Source organism: Tachyglossus aculeatus, chromosome 12, assembly GCF_015852505.1.
Source record: "Tachyglossus aculeatus isolate mTacAcu1 chromosome 12, mTacAcu1.pri, whole genome shotgun sequence".
NCBI classification, from domain to species: Eukaryota; Metazoa; Chordata; class Mammalia; order Monotremata; family Tachyglossidae; genus Tachyglossus; species Tachyglossus aculeatus.
The window spans coordinates 6,223,012-6,242,291 of NC_052077.1; the positions used below are offsets into that span (position 1 = coordinate 6,223,012).

The 19,280-nt window shown below is 44.6% G+C and overlaps 1 protein-coding gene across 1 annotated transcript in view; it reads left to right on the forward strand.

The window, feature by feature from the left end:
• The first annotated feature begins 13,155 nt into the window (after positions 1-13,155).
• Positions 13,156-19,280, forward strand: part of EGF (epidermal growth factor) — a 96,336-nt gene continuing 90,211 nt past the window's right edge. The window contains exon 1 of the mRNA XM_038755131.1: positions 13,156-13,417. Within this exon, the coding sequence (XP_038611059.1) occupies positions 13,291-13,417 (127 nt within the window). The 5' untranslated portion in view covers positions 13,156-13,290. The remainder of the gene's footprint in view (positions 13,418-19,280) is intronic.

Below are 19,280 nucleotides of genomic sequence, written 5' to 3' on the forward strand. Positions count from 1 at the left end.
TAATTTCTCTTGGGTTCCTTACACTGCCTTGAAGTTCTCCCTAGCCTCTTTCTTCTAAGAGGGTGGGAGATAGCAGTGAGGATAAAATAGCAGGGGAACGGTGGGAAATTGAAACCTTGGGGTTGCCGAATTACGATTCTGAAATCTGTTATGAAGTGGTGATTTTTCTACTATTGTTTCACAGCGTTTCAGCACTGGATGCAACGATAGCAAGAAATAGGCTTGATTAACTCGGTATGTGATTTCAGTAGTTTATGTTGTAGTTAACATCCGAAAAGACTGCAGCACATGCCCTGAGCCCTGTTTCCAGGCTTGGTAAAGAAAGACTAAGGTCTGGGGAAACATGGGAAGAGGAGAAAGAAACACAAGTTGAGTGTTTTCTTCTTGGACTTTGACTTCTTTATGTAAGGTGGATCCTAAGATAAAACCCTTCTGAAAAAGCACGTATCGATCAATCATTCACTGGTTTTTGTTGAGCATTTTCAATGTACAGAGCAATGTACTAAGTAGTCGGGCGTACAGTACAATCGAGTTGGTAGATATGTTCCCTGTACGCTTATACTATTAGAATCTGAATAATTTGGGCAGGCATTTTTGGTATTTTTTTTTAACCTGATCTGTGCTGCTTAGCAGCCAACTCCAAATGTGAGTGCCTGGTCCTTCCTCAAACAGACAGATGGAGTGGCTTCCTTAGCCCTGGGAAAAGCTGGCAGACTCAGAATAGAATTCTCTCCCCCTTCCCCTCCCTCCACTCCTTGGCCTCTTTCACTGGGAGTAGAGTCTCATTTCACTCTTACAATTTGCACATTTGTAAAATTGGACCCCTAGGGTTTATCTTCAAAGCATTGCACAGGAGGTGACTCTAGACCTCCCTCCTTTCCTTCATGGGTGTAAATTATGTATGTGATCATCTGCATATTTGTGTTTGTACATCTTCTTGGAAAACGGACCCTCCAGTGTCAACCTGAAATTTAAATACCCTTTTTTGCACCTTTTATGTTATTAAACACCATGCTCACCAGCAGTAAACTCAGTCATTCATTCTTTCAATCATATTTATTAAGTGCTTACTTTGTGCAGAGCATTCATTCATTCAACTGTATTTTTTGAACATTTACTGTGTGCAGAGCACTGTACTAATCACTTGAAAAGTACAATTCAGCAACAGAGAGACAATCCCTGCCCACAATAGGCTCACAGTCTAGAGCACTGAACTAAGCGTTTGAGGAGGTACAGTAAACAGTGACATTCCTCGCCCACAATGAATTCATAGTCTAGAAGGAGGGAGACAGACATCAATATAAATAAAAAAAATTGCAGATATATCCATAAGTGCTGTGGGGCTGGGAGGGGAGAAGAGGAAAGGGAGCAAGTCAGGGTGACACAGAAGGGTGTAGGAGATGAGGAAAAGTGGGGCTTAGTCTGGGAAGGCCTCTTGGAGGAGATATGCCTTCAATAAGGCTTGGAAGGGTGGGAGAGTAATTTTCTGTTGGATTTGAAGAGGGAGGGGGTTCCAGGACTGAGGCAGGATGTGGGCCAGGGGTCAGACAGATGAAATGGAGGCAGAGTGAGAAGGTTAGCACTAAAGGAGCAGAGTGTGCGGACTGGGTTGTAGAAGGAGAGAAGCGAGGAGACGTAGGAGGGGGCAAGGTGATAGAGTGCTTTAAAGCCAATGATGAGGAGTTTTTGTTCGATACACAGTTGGATAGACAATCATTGGAGATTTTTGAAGGGGGTGACATGTCCTGAATGTTTTTGAAGAAGATTATCTAGGAGGCAAAGTGGAGACTGGAATGGGGAGAGACAAGAGTCCCTTTTGTTTGATGAACTCCAAGCATTTTACAGTCATTATTGCATTATTCCCCTCTGGGGGTGGAAAGTTACTGGGAGATCTGGATTCAAGAATGGCAGAGACAGAATCGATGTGTAGGAGAGTGTCTCCTGCTGACCCAGTTCCTACCCACTTCCCTCTGCATCCTTCGAGGAACACGCCGAGATAATGAGAGCGTCAGTTTGGGGCCCCTGCTCATCTCCCTTCTTCCTGGTGGCTCCCTCAAAGCAGGAGACCTCAGTAAGAGCGGTCTAATAGTTTATGGAAAGTAATAGCATTTTTCCCCTCTCAGGGTCGCACATGGAGAGTTTCCAGTACTCTACCAGTCTCGACTTCATGAGGGTGAGTCAGGCAGAGGCCTATCCTTTCCATTCCGAGTTTATGCGGTGGCTAGCAAGTGGCAGGAAATGTGCTACAAATCAAAACTCACCTGTGCTGGGCAACAGCGGCAAGGGAGCGAGTCGAGGGCAGAGACTTAAGTTTACTGCGTGGAAGGAGGCAATGGTAAACCACTTTTGTATTTTTACCAAGAAAACTCTATGGATACACTATCTGGGAGAGATGTGTCCATGGCGTCGCTATGGGTCGGAGACGACTAGACGGCATAAGACCAGATAAGACAGTAGTATTGCTGCTTTATAGACCAAGAGGCCAAGGCTCAGAGAGTTTTAAAAGGTCTGAGAGGTAATGGTAGGATTTAAGAATCACAGAAGCCTTTAAGCACTAAGATGATAAAGATTCTATAAATAACAAAGACCCATCTTGTTTTCTAGGCATTCCTTCTTCGGATCTAATTGGCAACGGTTCTATTAGTCTTGATGGGTGTCCCATTAGCACAGAAGTGGTCATTTAATGATCTCAAAGGGACCCTGGTGAATGTCACAGAAAGCACAGACAATGTTCTTTCTTTATGGTATTCCAGCTACTAAGTTCTGGGGTAGATGCAAACTCTTCAGGTTAGATACAGTCCCTGTCCCATGTGGGGCTCACAGTTTTAATCCCCATTTTACAGATGAGGGAACTGAGGCACAGAGAAATCAAGTGACTTGCCCAAGATCAGACAGCAGACGAGTGGCGGGGTCAGGATTAAAACTCAGGTCCTCCTGACTGCTTCCCTTCCTGAGCCCCATGTGAGGCAGGGATTGTGTCCAACCTGATTGTCTTGTGTCCCAGTGCTTAGGACAGAGTAAGCACTCAACAAATACTGTTATTTGCTATTATTAGTGTTATAATTAATAATGATAATAGTAATTCCCCATCCCTGGGTGCATTTGGAGTTATTGGAAACTGGAGCAGAGCCATGATGGATTCATGCACCTGACATGCATTCACCCTTGCTCGCATATCCTTCATCAAGACGGAAAAAATCCTGTTCTCTTCACAATATTCTGGACACACAGTAGGCATTCAATAAATAAGTGCTTAGTACAGTGCTCTGCAAACAGTAAGCACTTAATAAATATGACTGAATGAATAAACACCTCTGGTTGACCACCATAACCACCCAGATGGACAAAAAGGCTGTTGATGGGGCCTAGGGATTATGGGCAGTAACATCCGGTAGTATTCACTCATTCAATCATATTTATTGAGCACTTACTGTGTGCAAAGCACTGTACTAAGCGCTTAGTAGTAGTAGTGTCCCAGTATAACCTAGAAGAAATACCACCAGACTTGGGGGTGGGAGGCGTGTGTTCTATTTTTGCTCCACTAATTGCCCACTGTGTGATCTTACCTTCAGTGAGTCAATCAATCAATCAATCAGTGGTATTTATTGGACACTTACTGTGTGCAGAGTACTGTACTAAGCCCTTGGGAGTGTAAAATGAAATAGAGTTAGCAGACATGTTCCTGCCCCACAGTGAGTTTACAGTATAGAGGGGGAGGCAGACATTAATATAAATAAAAAAATTTACAATATATAATTCAAAATGCATAACTTAAAGATATGTACCACCTCTGTAGTTTGGTTTCTCCATCTGTAAAATGGGGAGGATCTACCTATTCTGCCTTTCCCTTGGACTGAGAGCCCTGTGTGAGACCGGGACTAAATTTTATTTGATTGGGTAGTCATCAGTCCCATGCTTAGCACAATAATTGGCATGTAGTAAGCGCTTAACAAATATCAATATTGTTATTCTGAATTGGTACAATTGGGCCTCATGCCCTCAATGGGGAAGTGTCTATGACACACTGCCAGTCACAGTGCAACTCAGGCTCAGGATCACTTATTCACCTTGCCCCCTCCTACCTCACATTGCTACTCTCCTACTACAACCCAGCCCGCACACTTTGCTCCTCTAATTCTAACCTCCTCACTGTACCTCCATCTCGTCTATCTCACCACCAATCCCTCAGCCACATCCTGCCTCTGATCTGGAACTTTTTATTTGTTTATTTATTTTATTTTGTTAGTATGTTTGGTTTTGTTCTGTCTCCCCCTTTTAGACTGTGAGCCCACTGTTGGGTAGGGACTGTCTCTATATGTTGCCAACTTGTACTTCCCAAGCGCTTAGTACAGTGCTCTGCACACAGTAAGTGCTCAATAAATACGATTGATTGATTGATTGGAACTCCCTCCCTCCTCAAATCTGACAGGCAGTTACTCTACCCTCCTTCAAAGCCTCACTGAAGGCCCATCTCCTCCAAGAGGCCTTCCCTGACTAAGCCCTCCTTTCCTCTTCTTCCACTCTCTTCTGTCTCACCATGACTCCCTCCCTTTGTTCATCCCTCCTCCCAGCCCCACAGCACTTATGTTCCTATCTGTAATTTATTTATTTATATTAGCTTCCGTCTCCTTTCATCTGTCTAGCTCATTGTGGGCAGTGAATGTGCCAGTTTATTGTTGTATCGTACTCTCCCAAGCGCTTAGTACAGTGCTCTGCACACAGTAAGATCTCAATAAATGTGATTGAATGAATGAAGCCGAGTCAGAAGGCAACATGGCCAAGTGAATAGAGCACAGACCTAAAGGAGCTGGGTTCAAGGCCTGCTCTGCCATTTGTCTGCTGCGTGACCTTGGTCAAGTCACTTCACTTCTCCGTGCCTCAATTCCCTCATCCGTCAAATAGGGATTAAGACTGTGAGCCCAATGTGGGACAGGGACTTTGTTGGGGTAGATACAAACTGGTCAGGTTGGACGTTTATAACACATAGTAAGCACTTTAACAAATACCATCATCATTATTATCATCATTTGGCTTGGAGTGTCTGGAAAATTTCCACTTCATTTGGTGGTCATAAACCCAGTGAAATATATTATCTTGTGCAACCAACTGGATACTATGGCACTAAATAGAGCCACGGCAGGGTGAATGTGAATTTTTAGCATGCAAATGACTCTGTAATGACATTTTTTTCCTCTGGAATGCATTTACCTTGGCATTCAACGACAAGAAAAGCATGTGGTCACAACATTCCCGGTCACTTTAATGGAGTCTTTGTCACACACTCCCTAAGATCCAAGCAAGGTGCTCACTTTTTAATTCTGATTAGCTCCTAAATTGCTTCTCCGATATTCTATTCCAAGTTACCCCCAGGGACTTCGGACCAAAAGTCAAACACATGACCAAGACCCGCCCCGCACAGACAGAGGGAGATGTGGGAAAAATGGGTTTCCGATGAGCAATCCAATTAAGTGGCCGAGGAAAAGGGCAGACATGTTTGGTAAATATCAGTCCAGATGGGAAGCGAACTTGGGCTGTTTATGATGCACATCCTCGCCTCGTTGCCAGGCTGGTCCGTCTCCTTTTTGTCACTGTCCAAGATCAGCTTCAACAGCTGCGATCAAAGGCCGGGTGTGTCCGATGAGATCAGATGCCACGATCCGGAGTATCACTTCGTTCCAGTGGCATTTGGGATCTGGACTGTCTATTTGACTTGGCTCTCTAGGCAGCTGAGGAGGCCGGGTCGGAGGTCGGGATGGGTCCGGCTGCTCTGGGTCTGATCGCATGGCTTTGTGGGGTGCCGACTTTCTGGACACCCACCGCCATTCCCAATCAAAGGATCGCTCTCCCCATAGATCAATCCATTATCTACCCACCATATTTTCTAAGGGAATGTGTCTGTTTATTGTTGTACTGTACTCTCCCGAGTGCTGAGAACACTGCTCTGAACACAGTAAGTGCTCAATAAGTACGATTGAATGAATGAACTGGTCCAACATGGTGGATTCTTCTGTAATTTGCGTCAGCAAAATGGACAGCACTTGGGCATTTCAATCAATCAGGTGTTTATTGAACACTACTCTGTGCAGAGCACTATACCTCATTCTTGGGAGGGTACAGCAGAGTTGGTAGACACGTTCTCTGCCCACATGGAGAGAATCAGCATGGCCTAGTGGATACAGCACAGGCCTGGGTGTTACAAGGGCCTGGGTTTTAATCCCAGCTCTGCCCCTCCTCTGCTGTGTGACCTCGGTCCAGTTGCTTCACATCTCTGTGCCTCAGTTCCTTCATTTGTAAAATGGGGATTAAGACCGTGAGCCCAGTGTGGGACATAGGCTGTGTCCAACCTGATCTGCTTGAATCTACGCCAGCGTTTTGTACAGTTCCTGGCACATAGCACATAACAAATTCCATGAAACAAATCAAGTTTACAGTTTAGAAATATAAGCTATATACTGTACCCAATTCCTCTCCTCCTCTCCCTCACCCCTTCCCTCCTCCAGGAAGAACAGAAGCTTTAAAATTACCTAATTCCACCTCGAGTTACTGCTTTGCTTTGGAGCTACACATCTTGGTCAGGATTTTGCTCCAAGGAGATAACTGGATGAGAAGACTGCCCAAGGTTAACATTATTTAAACAGTTGGTCCAGCGTGATGGATTCTTCTGTAATCCATGTCAGCAAAATGGACAGTACTTGGAGGGGCTGCCCATTTCAATCAATCAATAATGGTATTTACTGAGCACTACCTATGTGCAGAGCACACAGAGTTAGTTCAATACAGCAGAGTTGGTAGACTCTGACAATAATGAGCTCACAGTCTAGAGGGGCAGATGGAAATTAATATGAATAAATTAGTTGTAATATATAATTTAAAGATATCGACATAAGTACTGTGGGGTTGGGAGTGAATATGGGGAAGAAATGGAAGTAGCGGCCTCTGTGATAACTATCTTTGAAATTCAACTGCTCATGAAGAGGTAAAGTGCCATAGTGGCTTGAGGTAGGGAGGGGCACCTAACTATGTGGGTTAAGTTTCCAGTTGGCTTTTCCCTTGGCATGACTTTGGGCTACTTGAGCGGCTGCCCTACTTTGATCTGCTGCTGGAAGAATGAATAAATGGTTTGCTTGTGAGAAGCAGCAGGGCCTAATGGAAAGAGCATCAGCCTGGGAGTCAGAGGGCCTGAGTTCTAATCGTGGCTCCATCACTTGTTTGCCATGTAACTTTGGGCAGGTCACTTGTGTGCCTCAGTTTCCTCAGCTGGAAAATGGGGATTGGATGGCTGTTCTCCTCCCCCCTTAGAACCTGAGCCCCATGTGGGGCAGGGATTGAGTCTGATCTGATTTTCTTATATCTACCCCAGTGTTTGGTACAGTCCTTAGCATATAGTATTTAATTAATAACACAAGAATGTGCTGATTGTTGTATTGTACTCTCCCAAGAGCTTAGTACAGTGCTGTGCACACAGTAAGCGTTCAGTAAAAATGATTGAATGAACCATCAGTCATCATCGTCAAGAACTCTGAAGTTCTCAGAGCAAAATTTATATTCATATGTCCATTAGCCATCATTTATGCACTTAAATCCCTACCCTTTAATCAATCAATCAATGGCATTTATTGAGTGCTTACTTTGTGCAGAGCACTGCACTAAATTGTTGGAAGAGAACAATACAACAGAATTACCAGGCACGTTCTCTTTAAGCTCCTGATGTTCACCCCACCCTCAGCCCCCCAGTATTTATGAGCATATCTGTGATTGATTTATTTGATTTTTTTTATTAGGCACTATTCTAAGCACTGGGGTAGATATAAGGTAGTCAGGTTGGATACAGTCCGTATCCCAAATGGGGGTCACGGTCTTAATCCCCATTTTACAGATGAGGTGATTGAGGCACAGAGAACCGAAGCGACTTGCCCAAGGTCACACAGCAGAGAAGCGGTGGAGCCGGGACCAGAACCCAGGTCCTTCTGAAGCAGAAGGAAACAGTGGCCTGATGGAAAGAGCAAGGGCTTGTGAGTCAAAGGATCTGGGTTCTAATTCTGGCTCTGCCATTTGTCTGCTGTGTGATTTCAGGCAAGTCATTTAACATCTGGCTGCATCAGTTACCTCATCTGTAAAATGGGGATTAAGATTGTGAGCCCATGTGGAACATGGACTGCGTCCAATCTGATTAACTTGTATCTATCCCAGTGCTTAGTGCAGTGCCTGGCATATTGTAAGCATTTAACAAGTGCCATAAGGAAAAAAGAAACACCAGAGGAAGTTTTCTTACTCTCCTTTGTGTTAGGCAAGACATAGTAATAATAATAATAATAATGGCATTTATTAAGCGCTTACTATGTGCAATGCACTGTTCTAAGCACTGGGGAGGTTACAAGGTGAGCAGGTTGTCCCACATGGGGCTCACAGTCTTAATCCCCATTTTACAGATGAGGTAACTGAGGCACAGAGAAGTTAAATGATTTGCCCAAAGTCACACAGCTGACAAGTGGCAGAGCCAGGATTTGAACCCATGACCTCTGACTCCAAAGTCCGTGCTCTTTCCACTGAGTCACGCTGCTCCTCATGGACTCTCCACTGTAAGCAATAGATGCTCGATACATTTCTATCATTTGATTTTTTTTTTCACCAGCAATGGTGTGGGTGTGATCCTCTTAATGTGTCTCCTAGCCCTAGGACTCTAGATTATCCTCGTCCACCTAACCCAGCCTCCCTGGAAGGGAAAAAAAAAAAATATTTCCATGTAGAACAGGGATTGTGTTTGATCTGCTTATCGTGTATTCACCCCAATGTCTAGAACAGTGCTTGGCACACAAGACTTAACAAATACCCCAATTATTATGATTACTTCCATTTCAACCACCCGTTGCAGAATCTAACCTGTCAGCCGAATGGTGCCATTATGGCAAACTTTAGCAAGGGTCATGGGTTCTAATTCTGACTCTGCCACTTTTCTACTGTGTGGCCTTGGGCAGGTCACTTCACTTCTCTGTACCTGAGTTTTCTCCTCTGTAATATGAAGATTAAGACTGTGAGCTCTATGCGGGACAGACGCTGCGTCCAACCCAATTTGCTTATTTATATCCACCCCAGTGCTTAGCACAAAGCCTGGCACAAAATAAGCACTTAACAAATACTATTATTATTATAGCAAGTTTTCAGGTATGCGGATGTTAGCTTGGGCCGGTTTGGGACTCAGACCGGATCAAATTTAGGGGTGCAAAGACCTTGGAGTTGGCCTTTGGGAGCAATCCTTTGCCGGTAGTGGCGGTTCCTGCGGCCCAACTCCTAAATTTATAGCTCCATCCGAAAAGCACTGTGCTGAACCTGCAGCTTCCAGGAGTTATGGAGGAGGGGAAGAGACCTGTTGAATTCTCCCAGCTTGTTTTGAGGTGAACAGTCACTGCAGTCAATGTAATTATCCCCCTGCCTCTGCCGATTATTCCCTTACTAAGGAGAGGAAGCAATTACTATCTGATAAAAAACAACAACTATAAAGTGAACCTGCTCATAGGCTACAGTTGCCCAGTTGCTTTTCTTGGAGCTGGGTGAATGGATTTCATCCTAAGAACCCGATTAGAATCCATGAATGCCACCTCCCTTTCATGTAGCGTCCACAGGGTAAATCAGGTGAGCGCTACCAGGATACAAGATCCGGGATTGGAAAAGAGCCCTGGTCCAGCTTGAAGGGATGGCTATCTGGGAGGAGGGAGAGAGATCTTAACTTCTTTTTTTCCACAACCAAACTGCCCTTCTTATGGTTGTTTTTCTCAGAACTTTACTTCCTTCTCTACATCCTGGTTAATATTTCCTTGAAGCTTAGCATGTGCCTATTTCAACTAACAGCTGTTTCTGCAGCTTATTACCCTCTAGGCAAAACAACCAGGCCATGGAGGGTGGTGGTGAAGCTTCCAGCCATCACTGTTTACATCTAAAAGCTGGCATTTGTAAGGGTGTTCAGAGCCATCCACATGACATTCAGAATGGGGTAAGGCACCTTGGGGTAGCTGGTTTGATTGGGTGGGATTTGAGGAGGTTGTTCAGTCATGTGCTCTCCACGCCTCCTCTTCCGGGTGGAAAGAGGCAGGAATCGGAGGTGAGGTCTAAGCAGACCCTACTTCAGCAGGGTAAAGAAAGGAATCAGCTCCCCCTCTTCCAGCTGAAGGGACATATTCCCTTTTCCTTTATGGTCTGAAACCAAACCAACCACCTAAACTAAGATACCATAAGATTCATTCATTCATTCAATCATATTTATTGAGGCTCACTGTGTGCAAAGCACTGTCCTAAGCGCTTGGGAGAGTCCAATGCAACAATAAGCGGACACATTTCCTGTATACAACGAGCTTATATCTGCCTAAATTAGGTCAGCGAGGTATGTAGTCCTAGGTTTGAAAATACCAGCGTGCCAACGAGCTGAACTTCCAGTAGTAGTAGCAGTAGTGGTGATAACAATAATAGTATTTATTACGTACTTAATTAAATGATTGAGCACATACATATTATGTGTCAAGCACGGTTCTAAGCTCTGATGGAGATATAAATTAATCAGCTGGACGCAATTCCTGTCCCACATGGAGCTCACAGTCCAAGTAGAAAGGAGAACAGGTGTTGTATCATTTTGCAGTTGAAGAAAGGGAGGCACAGAGAAGTTAAGTGACTTGCCCAAGGTCACACACAGCAAACGGGTGGCAGTGCCAGGATTAGAACCCAGGTCCCTGATTCCCAGGCCCATGCTTGTTTCAGTAGGATGCACTGCTTCTTTACTCTTTGCAAAGGACTGAACTAAGCGCTCGCCCCTTATCGCCACTCCAGGTCACAGAGCTGAGATCCAGCCAGCTCCAAGCTTCCTTGTCACACTGTCTTTTGTGTCTTTATAATATTTTTATTTTAAGCACTCAGGCTCCCTCTGCTGAGCTCCATGACTCGGAAGCAGCACCCGTGTTCTGAGGGAAGTGGGAGGCGAGAGAAATAGCTCTGGAGTCAGGCAAACTGGGGGATAGTTTTGGTAGGAATTAGCCTGACCTCTGCAACATAGTATGACATCATCCCGTTGTGTCACGTGCCCAGCGGAGAATACATAATGTCATGTGCATTTGGGTGTCCATTATCTGCAACTGCCTACTCTGGCATCCTCCTTCTTAGAACCTGGACCCCAGCAATGAAGTGCCTTTTTAAAGGAATTTAAGTGCTTACTATGTGCTAGGCACTGTACTAAGCACTGGGGTAGACACAAGCTAATCAGGTTGGACACAGCCCATGTCCCACATGGGGTTCACAATATGAAGTCCCATTTTACAGATGGGGGTAACTGAGGCACAGAGAAGCCAAGTGACTTGCTCAAGGTCACACAGCAGAGAAGTGGCAGAGGTGGGATTAGAACCCAGGTCATTCTGACTCCCCAGCTTGGCTCTGTCTAAGCCATGCTGCTTCTCCTGACTGTAAGCTGGTTGAGGTTAGGGAATGTGTCTGTTAGGTTGTTGCCTTGTACTCCCCTAAGCGCTTAGAACAGTGTTCTGCTCACAGTAAGCACTTAATAAATTGTGGCCTAGTGGCTAGAGCCTGGGACTGGAAGTCAGAGGACCTGGGTTCTAGTCTCGGCTCCACCACTTGTCTGCTGTGTGACCGTGGGTGAGTCACTTCTCTGGATCTCATTCATTCAATCGTATTTATTGAGAGCTTACTGTGTGCAGAGCACTGTACTAAGCGTCTCAGTTCCCCCATCTGTAAAATGGGGATTAAGACTGTGACGCCCCAAGTGAGACAGAAACTGGTGTGAGCCCGTTGTTGGGTAGGGACCTTCTCCATATGTTGCCGACTTGTTCTTCCCAAGCGCTTAGTATAGTGCTCTGCACACAGTAAGCACTCAATAAATATGATTGAATGAATGAATGAATGGTGCCGACCCAATTTGCTTCTATCTTCCCCAGCCTTAGTAGCCTGACATGTAGTAAGTTTGATTGCTACAAACTTTCTGTGAATGCTACTATACCCTGCGTATGAACAATAAGATTTCCGAAAGAAAGTATGCAGTTGATAGCGTTTTAGGCTGATCATTTTCTATTATTGCTAGTCCACACACTCTGTTGATTCCATCTAAAGCCCAATTCTCGCAGACAGACCAGTGTCCAACTGTGCTGGGTTTTTGATGACTGATTTTAGCTGTCATACTATTAATTTACTAATTCTAACGAAGTGTCAGAATAGCAATCCCTACGCTTCTCTCTCCCCCCGCCCCCCACCCCACACACACATTACTTCCTAACCTTTTCATTACTTTAGGATCTTGGGCGAAAAAAAGAAAAAGGAAGAATTCCTGCAGCACCAGAAGAGGATACTGGATTCAAGCGTTGGTGCTAGAGATTTCTCTTTCCACAGGAAAAATTGAAGAGAACATACTACAGGTAAGTTGGAGAAGTGGATTAGCTGCTGTTCCTAAATCACTGATTTACTCCTCTTCGTGGAAGTTGGAGAAGTAGATTAGCTGCTGCTCCTAAATCACTGATTTACTCCTCTTCGTGGAAGTTTGCCTCTAACCCGCAAAGCATTCAACAAGAGTCAGCATTAGGCAGGTGTCTCCGAGACATCAGAATCCTTTCCAGAGAGGCTTCTTCCCTCTTCTGAGCACAGAGTATTTATTATGAGCGGCTCGATCCCTGCTCTTTGGCTGGCTTCCCTGTCTCTCTGCAGTTTAGAGTGGCCCGCATTCACATTTGCAAACAGAAGCTTCACTCAAGTGGCACTAAAGTAAGGAGGTGGGGCTAGCAGAGCTTTAAAAAGGAAGGGGAATCATTCCAACTTTAATAAAGACAAACTGTATTTGGGAAGGAATACCCTCCATAGATTTCTTTCTTCAGCCTCATCGAAGGGCTGTCGTCAGACCTTTTATCAGGCTTTTCTCTCTTCTTTTTACCACCTCCCCCCTTTTTTCTCTCGAACTTGTGCATCCCAGCTCAGCTCATCACAATGAATTCTGGAGTAATGCTCCTGGAGCTTTGTTGAACTGTGTTAAATTTGTCACAGAAGTGTCAAGCATCTCATACTTGGCTTCCAATATATATATATATATATATATATTTAGAAGAAATTTCTCTCTGGAGCTCTTTCAAGGCTGGTGTAAGAGGCAGTGTGGGCTTTAGAGGCACGAGAAGAAAGATAGAGGGGAGGGATAAGGAGGGTTGTGAAAAAATGTCCCTGCGCACAACCGAATGGTCATAAGAACTCCCAGGAATTGAACAAGCTGTTTGACCTGGCTGTTGCTGCAGTTTGCTCTTCCCCAAATTCAAGATTATGTTGCTTGTATTTTTTGCTCTTTTGCCAGTGATTTTGCAAGTGGCTTTAGTCAGTCTCTCGGGATTACAGCACTGGAACTGTCCCGGGAGCGATGGATTGGGAATTGGAAATTCCACTTGTGTGGGTAAGTAATTAAAAGCTTTCCTTCAGATCCTTCCAGTTTGGTGAGGAGTAGTCCTTACAGTCCTTGCTGATCGATTCTGTCCTCTGGTTTCTAAATTCAGGATTTTGTTTAGCATGTTAGATTTAGGACAACTTTTCCCCTTCTCTAATAGCAAAGCTGATTGCTTGCACTTTTCAATACCTAAATGCAGGTACTCTGATAGATACTGCAGGGAGCTGTATGAGCAATGCAGGACTCTTAAATTAGTCTTCTGGGTGTGCGTTTGTGTTTCTGTGCATGTGTCAGAGGGGTGTATCTGTATGCGTAGAAGTTAATATAGCTAAACTTCCATTTGCTGGCTAATACAGGTTTGTTCTCTAAGAATCAAAGTGAACCTGCCTTTATATTATCAGAATTATCAGAATACTTATGTTTGGGGCTGTTGCACTGCAGAAATGAGGAAACAGATAATGGAGTTTTATTTCAACAATATACCAGGCAGCTAAGAAAGTAGAAATGAAAAATGGCAACTTCAAATTTGGAGCAGTTTGAATCCGGGTGAAAGGTGCAAACGACGAGTTGGGAAGGGAATTGTTAAATGCCTTGATTCTAAAACCTTGTGAGAAGATGTTCATTTTCTTCATCTTTGCCTCGGCTCCTGAACAGACGGTCTTGACGTGACCCTGGGTTTTTAGTAACAGGTGTCTCGTGATCCTTGCCAGGCATACAACCTGCAAACAGAAAGCAATAGTTGCATGCGAAATGCCTTACTGAGAGAAAGGGAAGCAAATGCAAACACTCCCTGAGAGTTTTGCTGGAGAAGACTCTGGTACCAAGCCTGTCCTCAAATTGGGGGGTGTTGGTGATTTTGAAATGCCGAGTCTGCCTTTAAACCAACACCCCCAGAAAGCGGTGCTGTTATTCTTAAAGTATTCAAGTCCATTAGTACTAAGAGTACTTAAAGTATGCTGAGTCCAATTCTCTTTTCTCATCTTCTTGCTAGTCCCCTGCTTTGTTTCCAGGTTGTGGGCTCAACCAGCTCCTCAGTCCCTCAGCCATCTTGAACCCCTGGGTTGTCAGGTGTTGCAGCTCTCCCATGGGATAGCCTCTCCGGAGGGTTGGGAGACAGGGAAGTTGGGAAGGAGAAGAGGGAGATTTCCGGGAAGGACGCTCTGTGCTCTCTATACATTTGGATCTGTGACCTTTGGGCATTTGGTATTCGTCTCCCTCTATTCTGTAAGTTCACTGTGGGCAGCGACTGTGTCTGCTCTGTTGTACTCTCTCAAGCATTTAGTACAGTGCTGTGCACACAGTAAGTGCTCAATAAATAGGATTGACTGACTGTTACCCCCTTAGCCCCACAGCACTTACATACATGCCTTTTTTTTTTTTTTTTGGTATTTGCAAGCACTGACTTTGTGCCAGCACTGTAGTAAGCGCAGGGGTAGATGCAAGCTAATCAGGTTGGACAGTTTTGCTTAGAAGCTGCCTCAATTCCTTCATTTATAATAATAATAATGCTTATAATTATAATATTAAATATAATACATGTAATAATTATACTTATAATAATGGTTATTATTATTATTATTATAATACAGAGAATCAGTGTGGCTCAGTGGAGAAGAGCCCGGGCTTTGGAATCAGTGGTCATGGGTTCAAATGCTGGCTCTGCCAACTGTCAGCTGTGTGACTTTGGGCAAGTCATTTCACTTCTCTGTGCCTCAGTTCCTTCATCTGTAAAATGGGGATTGACTGTGAGCCCCACATGGAACAACCTGATCACCTTGTATCCCCCCAGCACTTAGAACAGTGCTTTGCACATAGTAAGCGCTTAATAAAGGCCATTTGAAAACTGGCCTTTATTAAGCGCTTACTATGTCCAACCCCACTTTAAATTTCCTCTTTTTCTTCCTTCCCTTCATTCTCTCCCAGTGTGCCACATGGGGATCACAGTCTTAATCCCCATTTTACGGATGAGGGAACTGAGGCACAGAGAAGTGAAACGACTTGCCCAAGGTCACACAGAAGACAAGTGATGGAGCTGGGATTAGAACCCAGGTCCCTGTGACTCCCAAGCCCGTGCTCTATCCACTTGGCCAAGCTGCCTCTCATCTCTAGAAATTATGTATTTCAAATTATTTATTTATATTAATGTCTGTCTCCCAGTCTAGACTGTAAATTCTGTTGTGGGTAGGGAACATGCCTACCAACTCTATTATACTGTACTCTCCCAAGTGCTTAGTACAGTGCTCTGCATACAGTAAGAACTCAATAAATACCATGGATTGATTATTTGATTGATCCAGAGGGAGCAATGAAGGAAAGGAGCAGCATGGTACAGTGAATAGAGCTCAGGTCTGGGGGTTAGAATCTGGTCATGGGTTCTAATCCTGGCTCTGCCACTAGTCTGCTGTGTGGCCTTGGGAAAGTCACTTCACTTCTCTGTGCCTCAGTTACCTCATCTGTAAAATGGGGATTAAGCCTGTGAGCCCCATGGGGGATAGATAGGGACTGTGTCCAACCCAATTTGCTTATATCCACCCCAGTGCCTGGTACATAGTAAGTGCTTAGTAAGTAGTAAATAAGTGCCATAGTAAATACTGCCATAGTAAATGCCACAATAATTATTAGTAGTAATAAAAATAATAAAAGGGAAAAAATTAAAGTGGAGTGGGGAAAAGAAAGAGGTGAGATCTTCTAAGCAAGAGGGAACATGAGAACAAACTACTCTCCAGATGCCTTCAAGATAATCAGGTTAGACACAGTCGCTGTCTTATATGGGATCCATAGTCTAAGTAGGAGCGAGAGCAGATATTTTATCCCCATTTCACAGATGAGGAAACTGAAGCCCAGTGAAGTTATGATTGGCCAAAGGTCACAGAGTAGGCAACTGGGAGAGATGGGATTAAAATTCCAGCCTCCTGATTCCCAGGCCCGTGCTCTTTCCACTGGGCCATGCTGCTTCACTACAAAGACGGGAAAACAGCGTGCATTGTGAGTCTAGCTAGGAAGAGTCTTTCTAAGCATCCAGGGAAGAGAAAGAACCAGGAAAAGAGAGGACTGAAAATAGAATATTCTTACTTGTGACTTGGGAGTGAGTGAGATTGGAAATATAGCTACAGAGAGAAAGGTGTGGAGCTAGCGTGGCTCAGTGGAAAGAGCACGGGCTTTGGAGTCAGAGGTCATGGGTTCAAATCCCGACTCCACCAATTGTCAGCTGTGTGACTTTGGGCAAGTCACTTCACTTCTCTGGGCCTCAGTTAACTCATCTATAAAATGGGGATTAAGACTGTGAGCCCCTGTGGGACAACTTGATCACCTTGTAACCTCCCCAGCGCTTAGAACAGTGCTTTGCACATAGTAAGTGCATAATAAATGCTATCATTATTATTATATTATTATTAGTGACAGATGGATTGGATGCTTTCTTAAAGCAGCCACCATTAAAAAGGGCTACTTATTAGTCTTAGGAGGCAAGGATTAGTGGGCCCCTCTGACCCGTAGGATCCCTCCCTTTGGGGGTCCCCACGTGCCTTATGCTAGCAAAGCCCCAAACCTAGTCCACCAGGAGTAAGAGTGTAGACTGCAAGCTTTCCGCAAGCAGGGATCATGTCTACCAATTTTATTGCACTGTATTTTCCCAAGCTCCTCCTCTAAACTGTCAACTCCTCCTCTAGCCTGTAAACTCCTTGTGGGCAGGAACTGTGTCTACCAACTCAGTTATTTTGTACTTTCCCAAGCGCTTAGTGCAGTGCTCTGCACCCAGTGAGGGCCCAATAATTACGAATACTTGGATTTGCTCCCTCAGCCTCATAATACTTGTTTACAAATGCACAATTTTTATTTATATTCATGTCTGTCTCCCCATTTAGACTGTAAGCTCCTAGTGGACAGGGAACATGTCTATCAACTGTGTGATATTGTATTCTCCAAGCACTGGGTACAGTGCTCTGCACACAGTAAACACTCGATAAATATAACTGATTGATTGTGGATTGACTGACTTAGTACAGTGCTTTGTACAGAGTAAGCTTTCAGTGAATACCACTGATTGACTGATTGACTGGCTGCCAGTGTGGATTGCCCTAAGGATCTCTGGGGATCATCAGGATGCTTCCGGAAACATTGGCAGGGAATGCAGACCTGTATCTGTGGACAGGGACTCCGCACTTTTCCAGCGGGATGTCAGCTCTTCACCAAAGGATATACAACCACTTTTTGTCACAGAGCATTGCCTTGGCCAAAAAGCCTCACCCACGATGCAAGGTGTATCAGACTGATACTACGTAGCTTGCCTGCCTGAACCTTGAATTCAGTGACCTGCAGTGAAGAGGGAATCTACGTGATATGGTAGCTAGTTCCTTGATGTTCTGTTCCCAAACCCTTTTCCGAAAATTCAGTGCATCCCCGGTGGACTGACAAATGCCTAAAGGCTCCCCCTGCCACTACCCACTGCATTTTCCAGCATTCTTGGACAATAGATTCCATACAGCTGTGAAGAAGTGTGACCAAACGAAAAGAATAGGGACCTGGGAGCCAGAGGATCTGGGTTCTAATCCTGCCTCTGCCACTTGTCTGCTTTATGACCTTGAGTGGGTCACTTCACTTCCCTGTTCTCATCTGCAAAATGGGGTTTGAGAATGGGAGCCCCGTTTGGGATGGGGACTGTGTCCAATCTGATTACCTTCTATCTACCCCAGCACTTAGAACAGTACTTGGCACATAATAGGGGATTAAATACCAGTTTTCACCCTCAGACTGTGAGCCCCATGTAGTAGTAGTAGTAGTAGTAATAATAATAATAATGATGGCATTTATTAAGTGCTTACTATGTGCAAAGCACTGTTCTAAGCACTGGGGAGGTTACAAGGTGATCAGGTTGTCCCACCTGGGGCTCACAGTCCGAATCCCCATTTTACAGATGAGGTCCCTGTGGCACAGAGAATTGTCACACAGCTGACAATTGGCCGAGTCGGGATTTGAACCCGTGACCTCTGACTCCAAAGCCCATGCTCTTTCCACTGAGCCCCGCTGCTTCTTGTAGCAAGCACTTAACAAATGCCATAATAATAATTATTAGATGGTGGTGAGAATCATGATAATTGTGATATTTAAGTGCTTAATATATGCTCAGCACTGGGCTAAGAGCGGCAGTAGATACAAGATAATCTGCATTTGAATCTGTACCTCCTAAGCACTTGATATTCACACCCACAGCACTTATGAATATTCAGACTCTTGTTTTTCCCCTGTCTGTGATTTATTTTAATGTTTCTCTCCCCCTCTAGATGGTAAGCTCCCTGTGGGTAGGGACCACCAACTCCAATGTATGTTACTCTCCCAGTTGCTATGTACAGTGTTCTGCATATTGTAAGTGCTCAATAAGTATCACTGACTACCAGATAACCAGGTTGGACTGTCTCTGTCCTATATGCTCTAGAGAAGTGGTATGGTGGATAGAGTCCGAGCCCGGGAATCAGAAGGCCATGAGTTCTAATCCCCAATCCGCCATTTCTCTGCAGTGTGACCTTGGGCAAGTCACTTAAATTCTCTGCGCCCCAGTTACCTCATTGATAAAATGAGGATTAAGACTGTGAGCCCATGAGGGACAAGGGACTGTGTTCAACATGATTAACTTGTATCTACCCCAGTGCTTAGTACAGTGCCTGGCACATGGTGAGTGCTTAACAAATACCATAATAATTATTATTATTATTACTACATGGGGCTCACAGTCTGAGGGTGAAAACTGGTATTTAATCCCCTTTTTCCAGATGAGAAAACCGAGGCACAGGGAAATTAAGTGTTTTGTCCAAGGTTACACGGCAGGCAAGTGACGGAACTGGTATTATTGACTCTCAGAACACAGGACTGCTGCTTC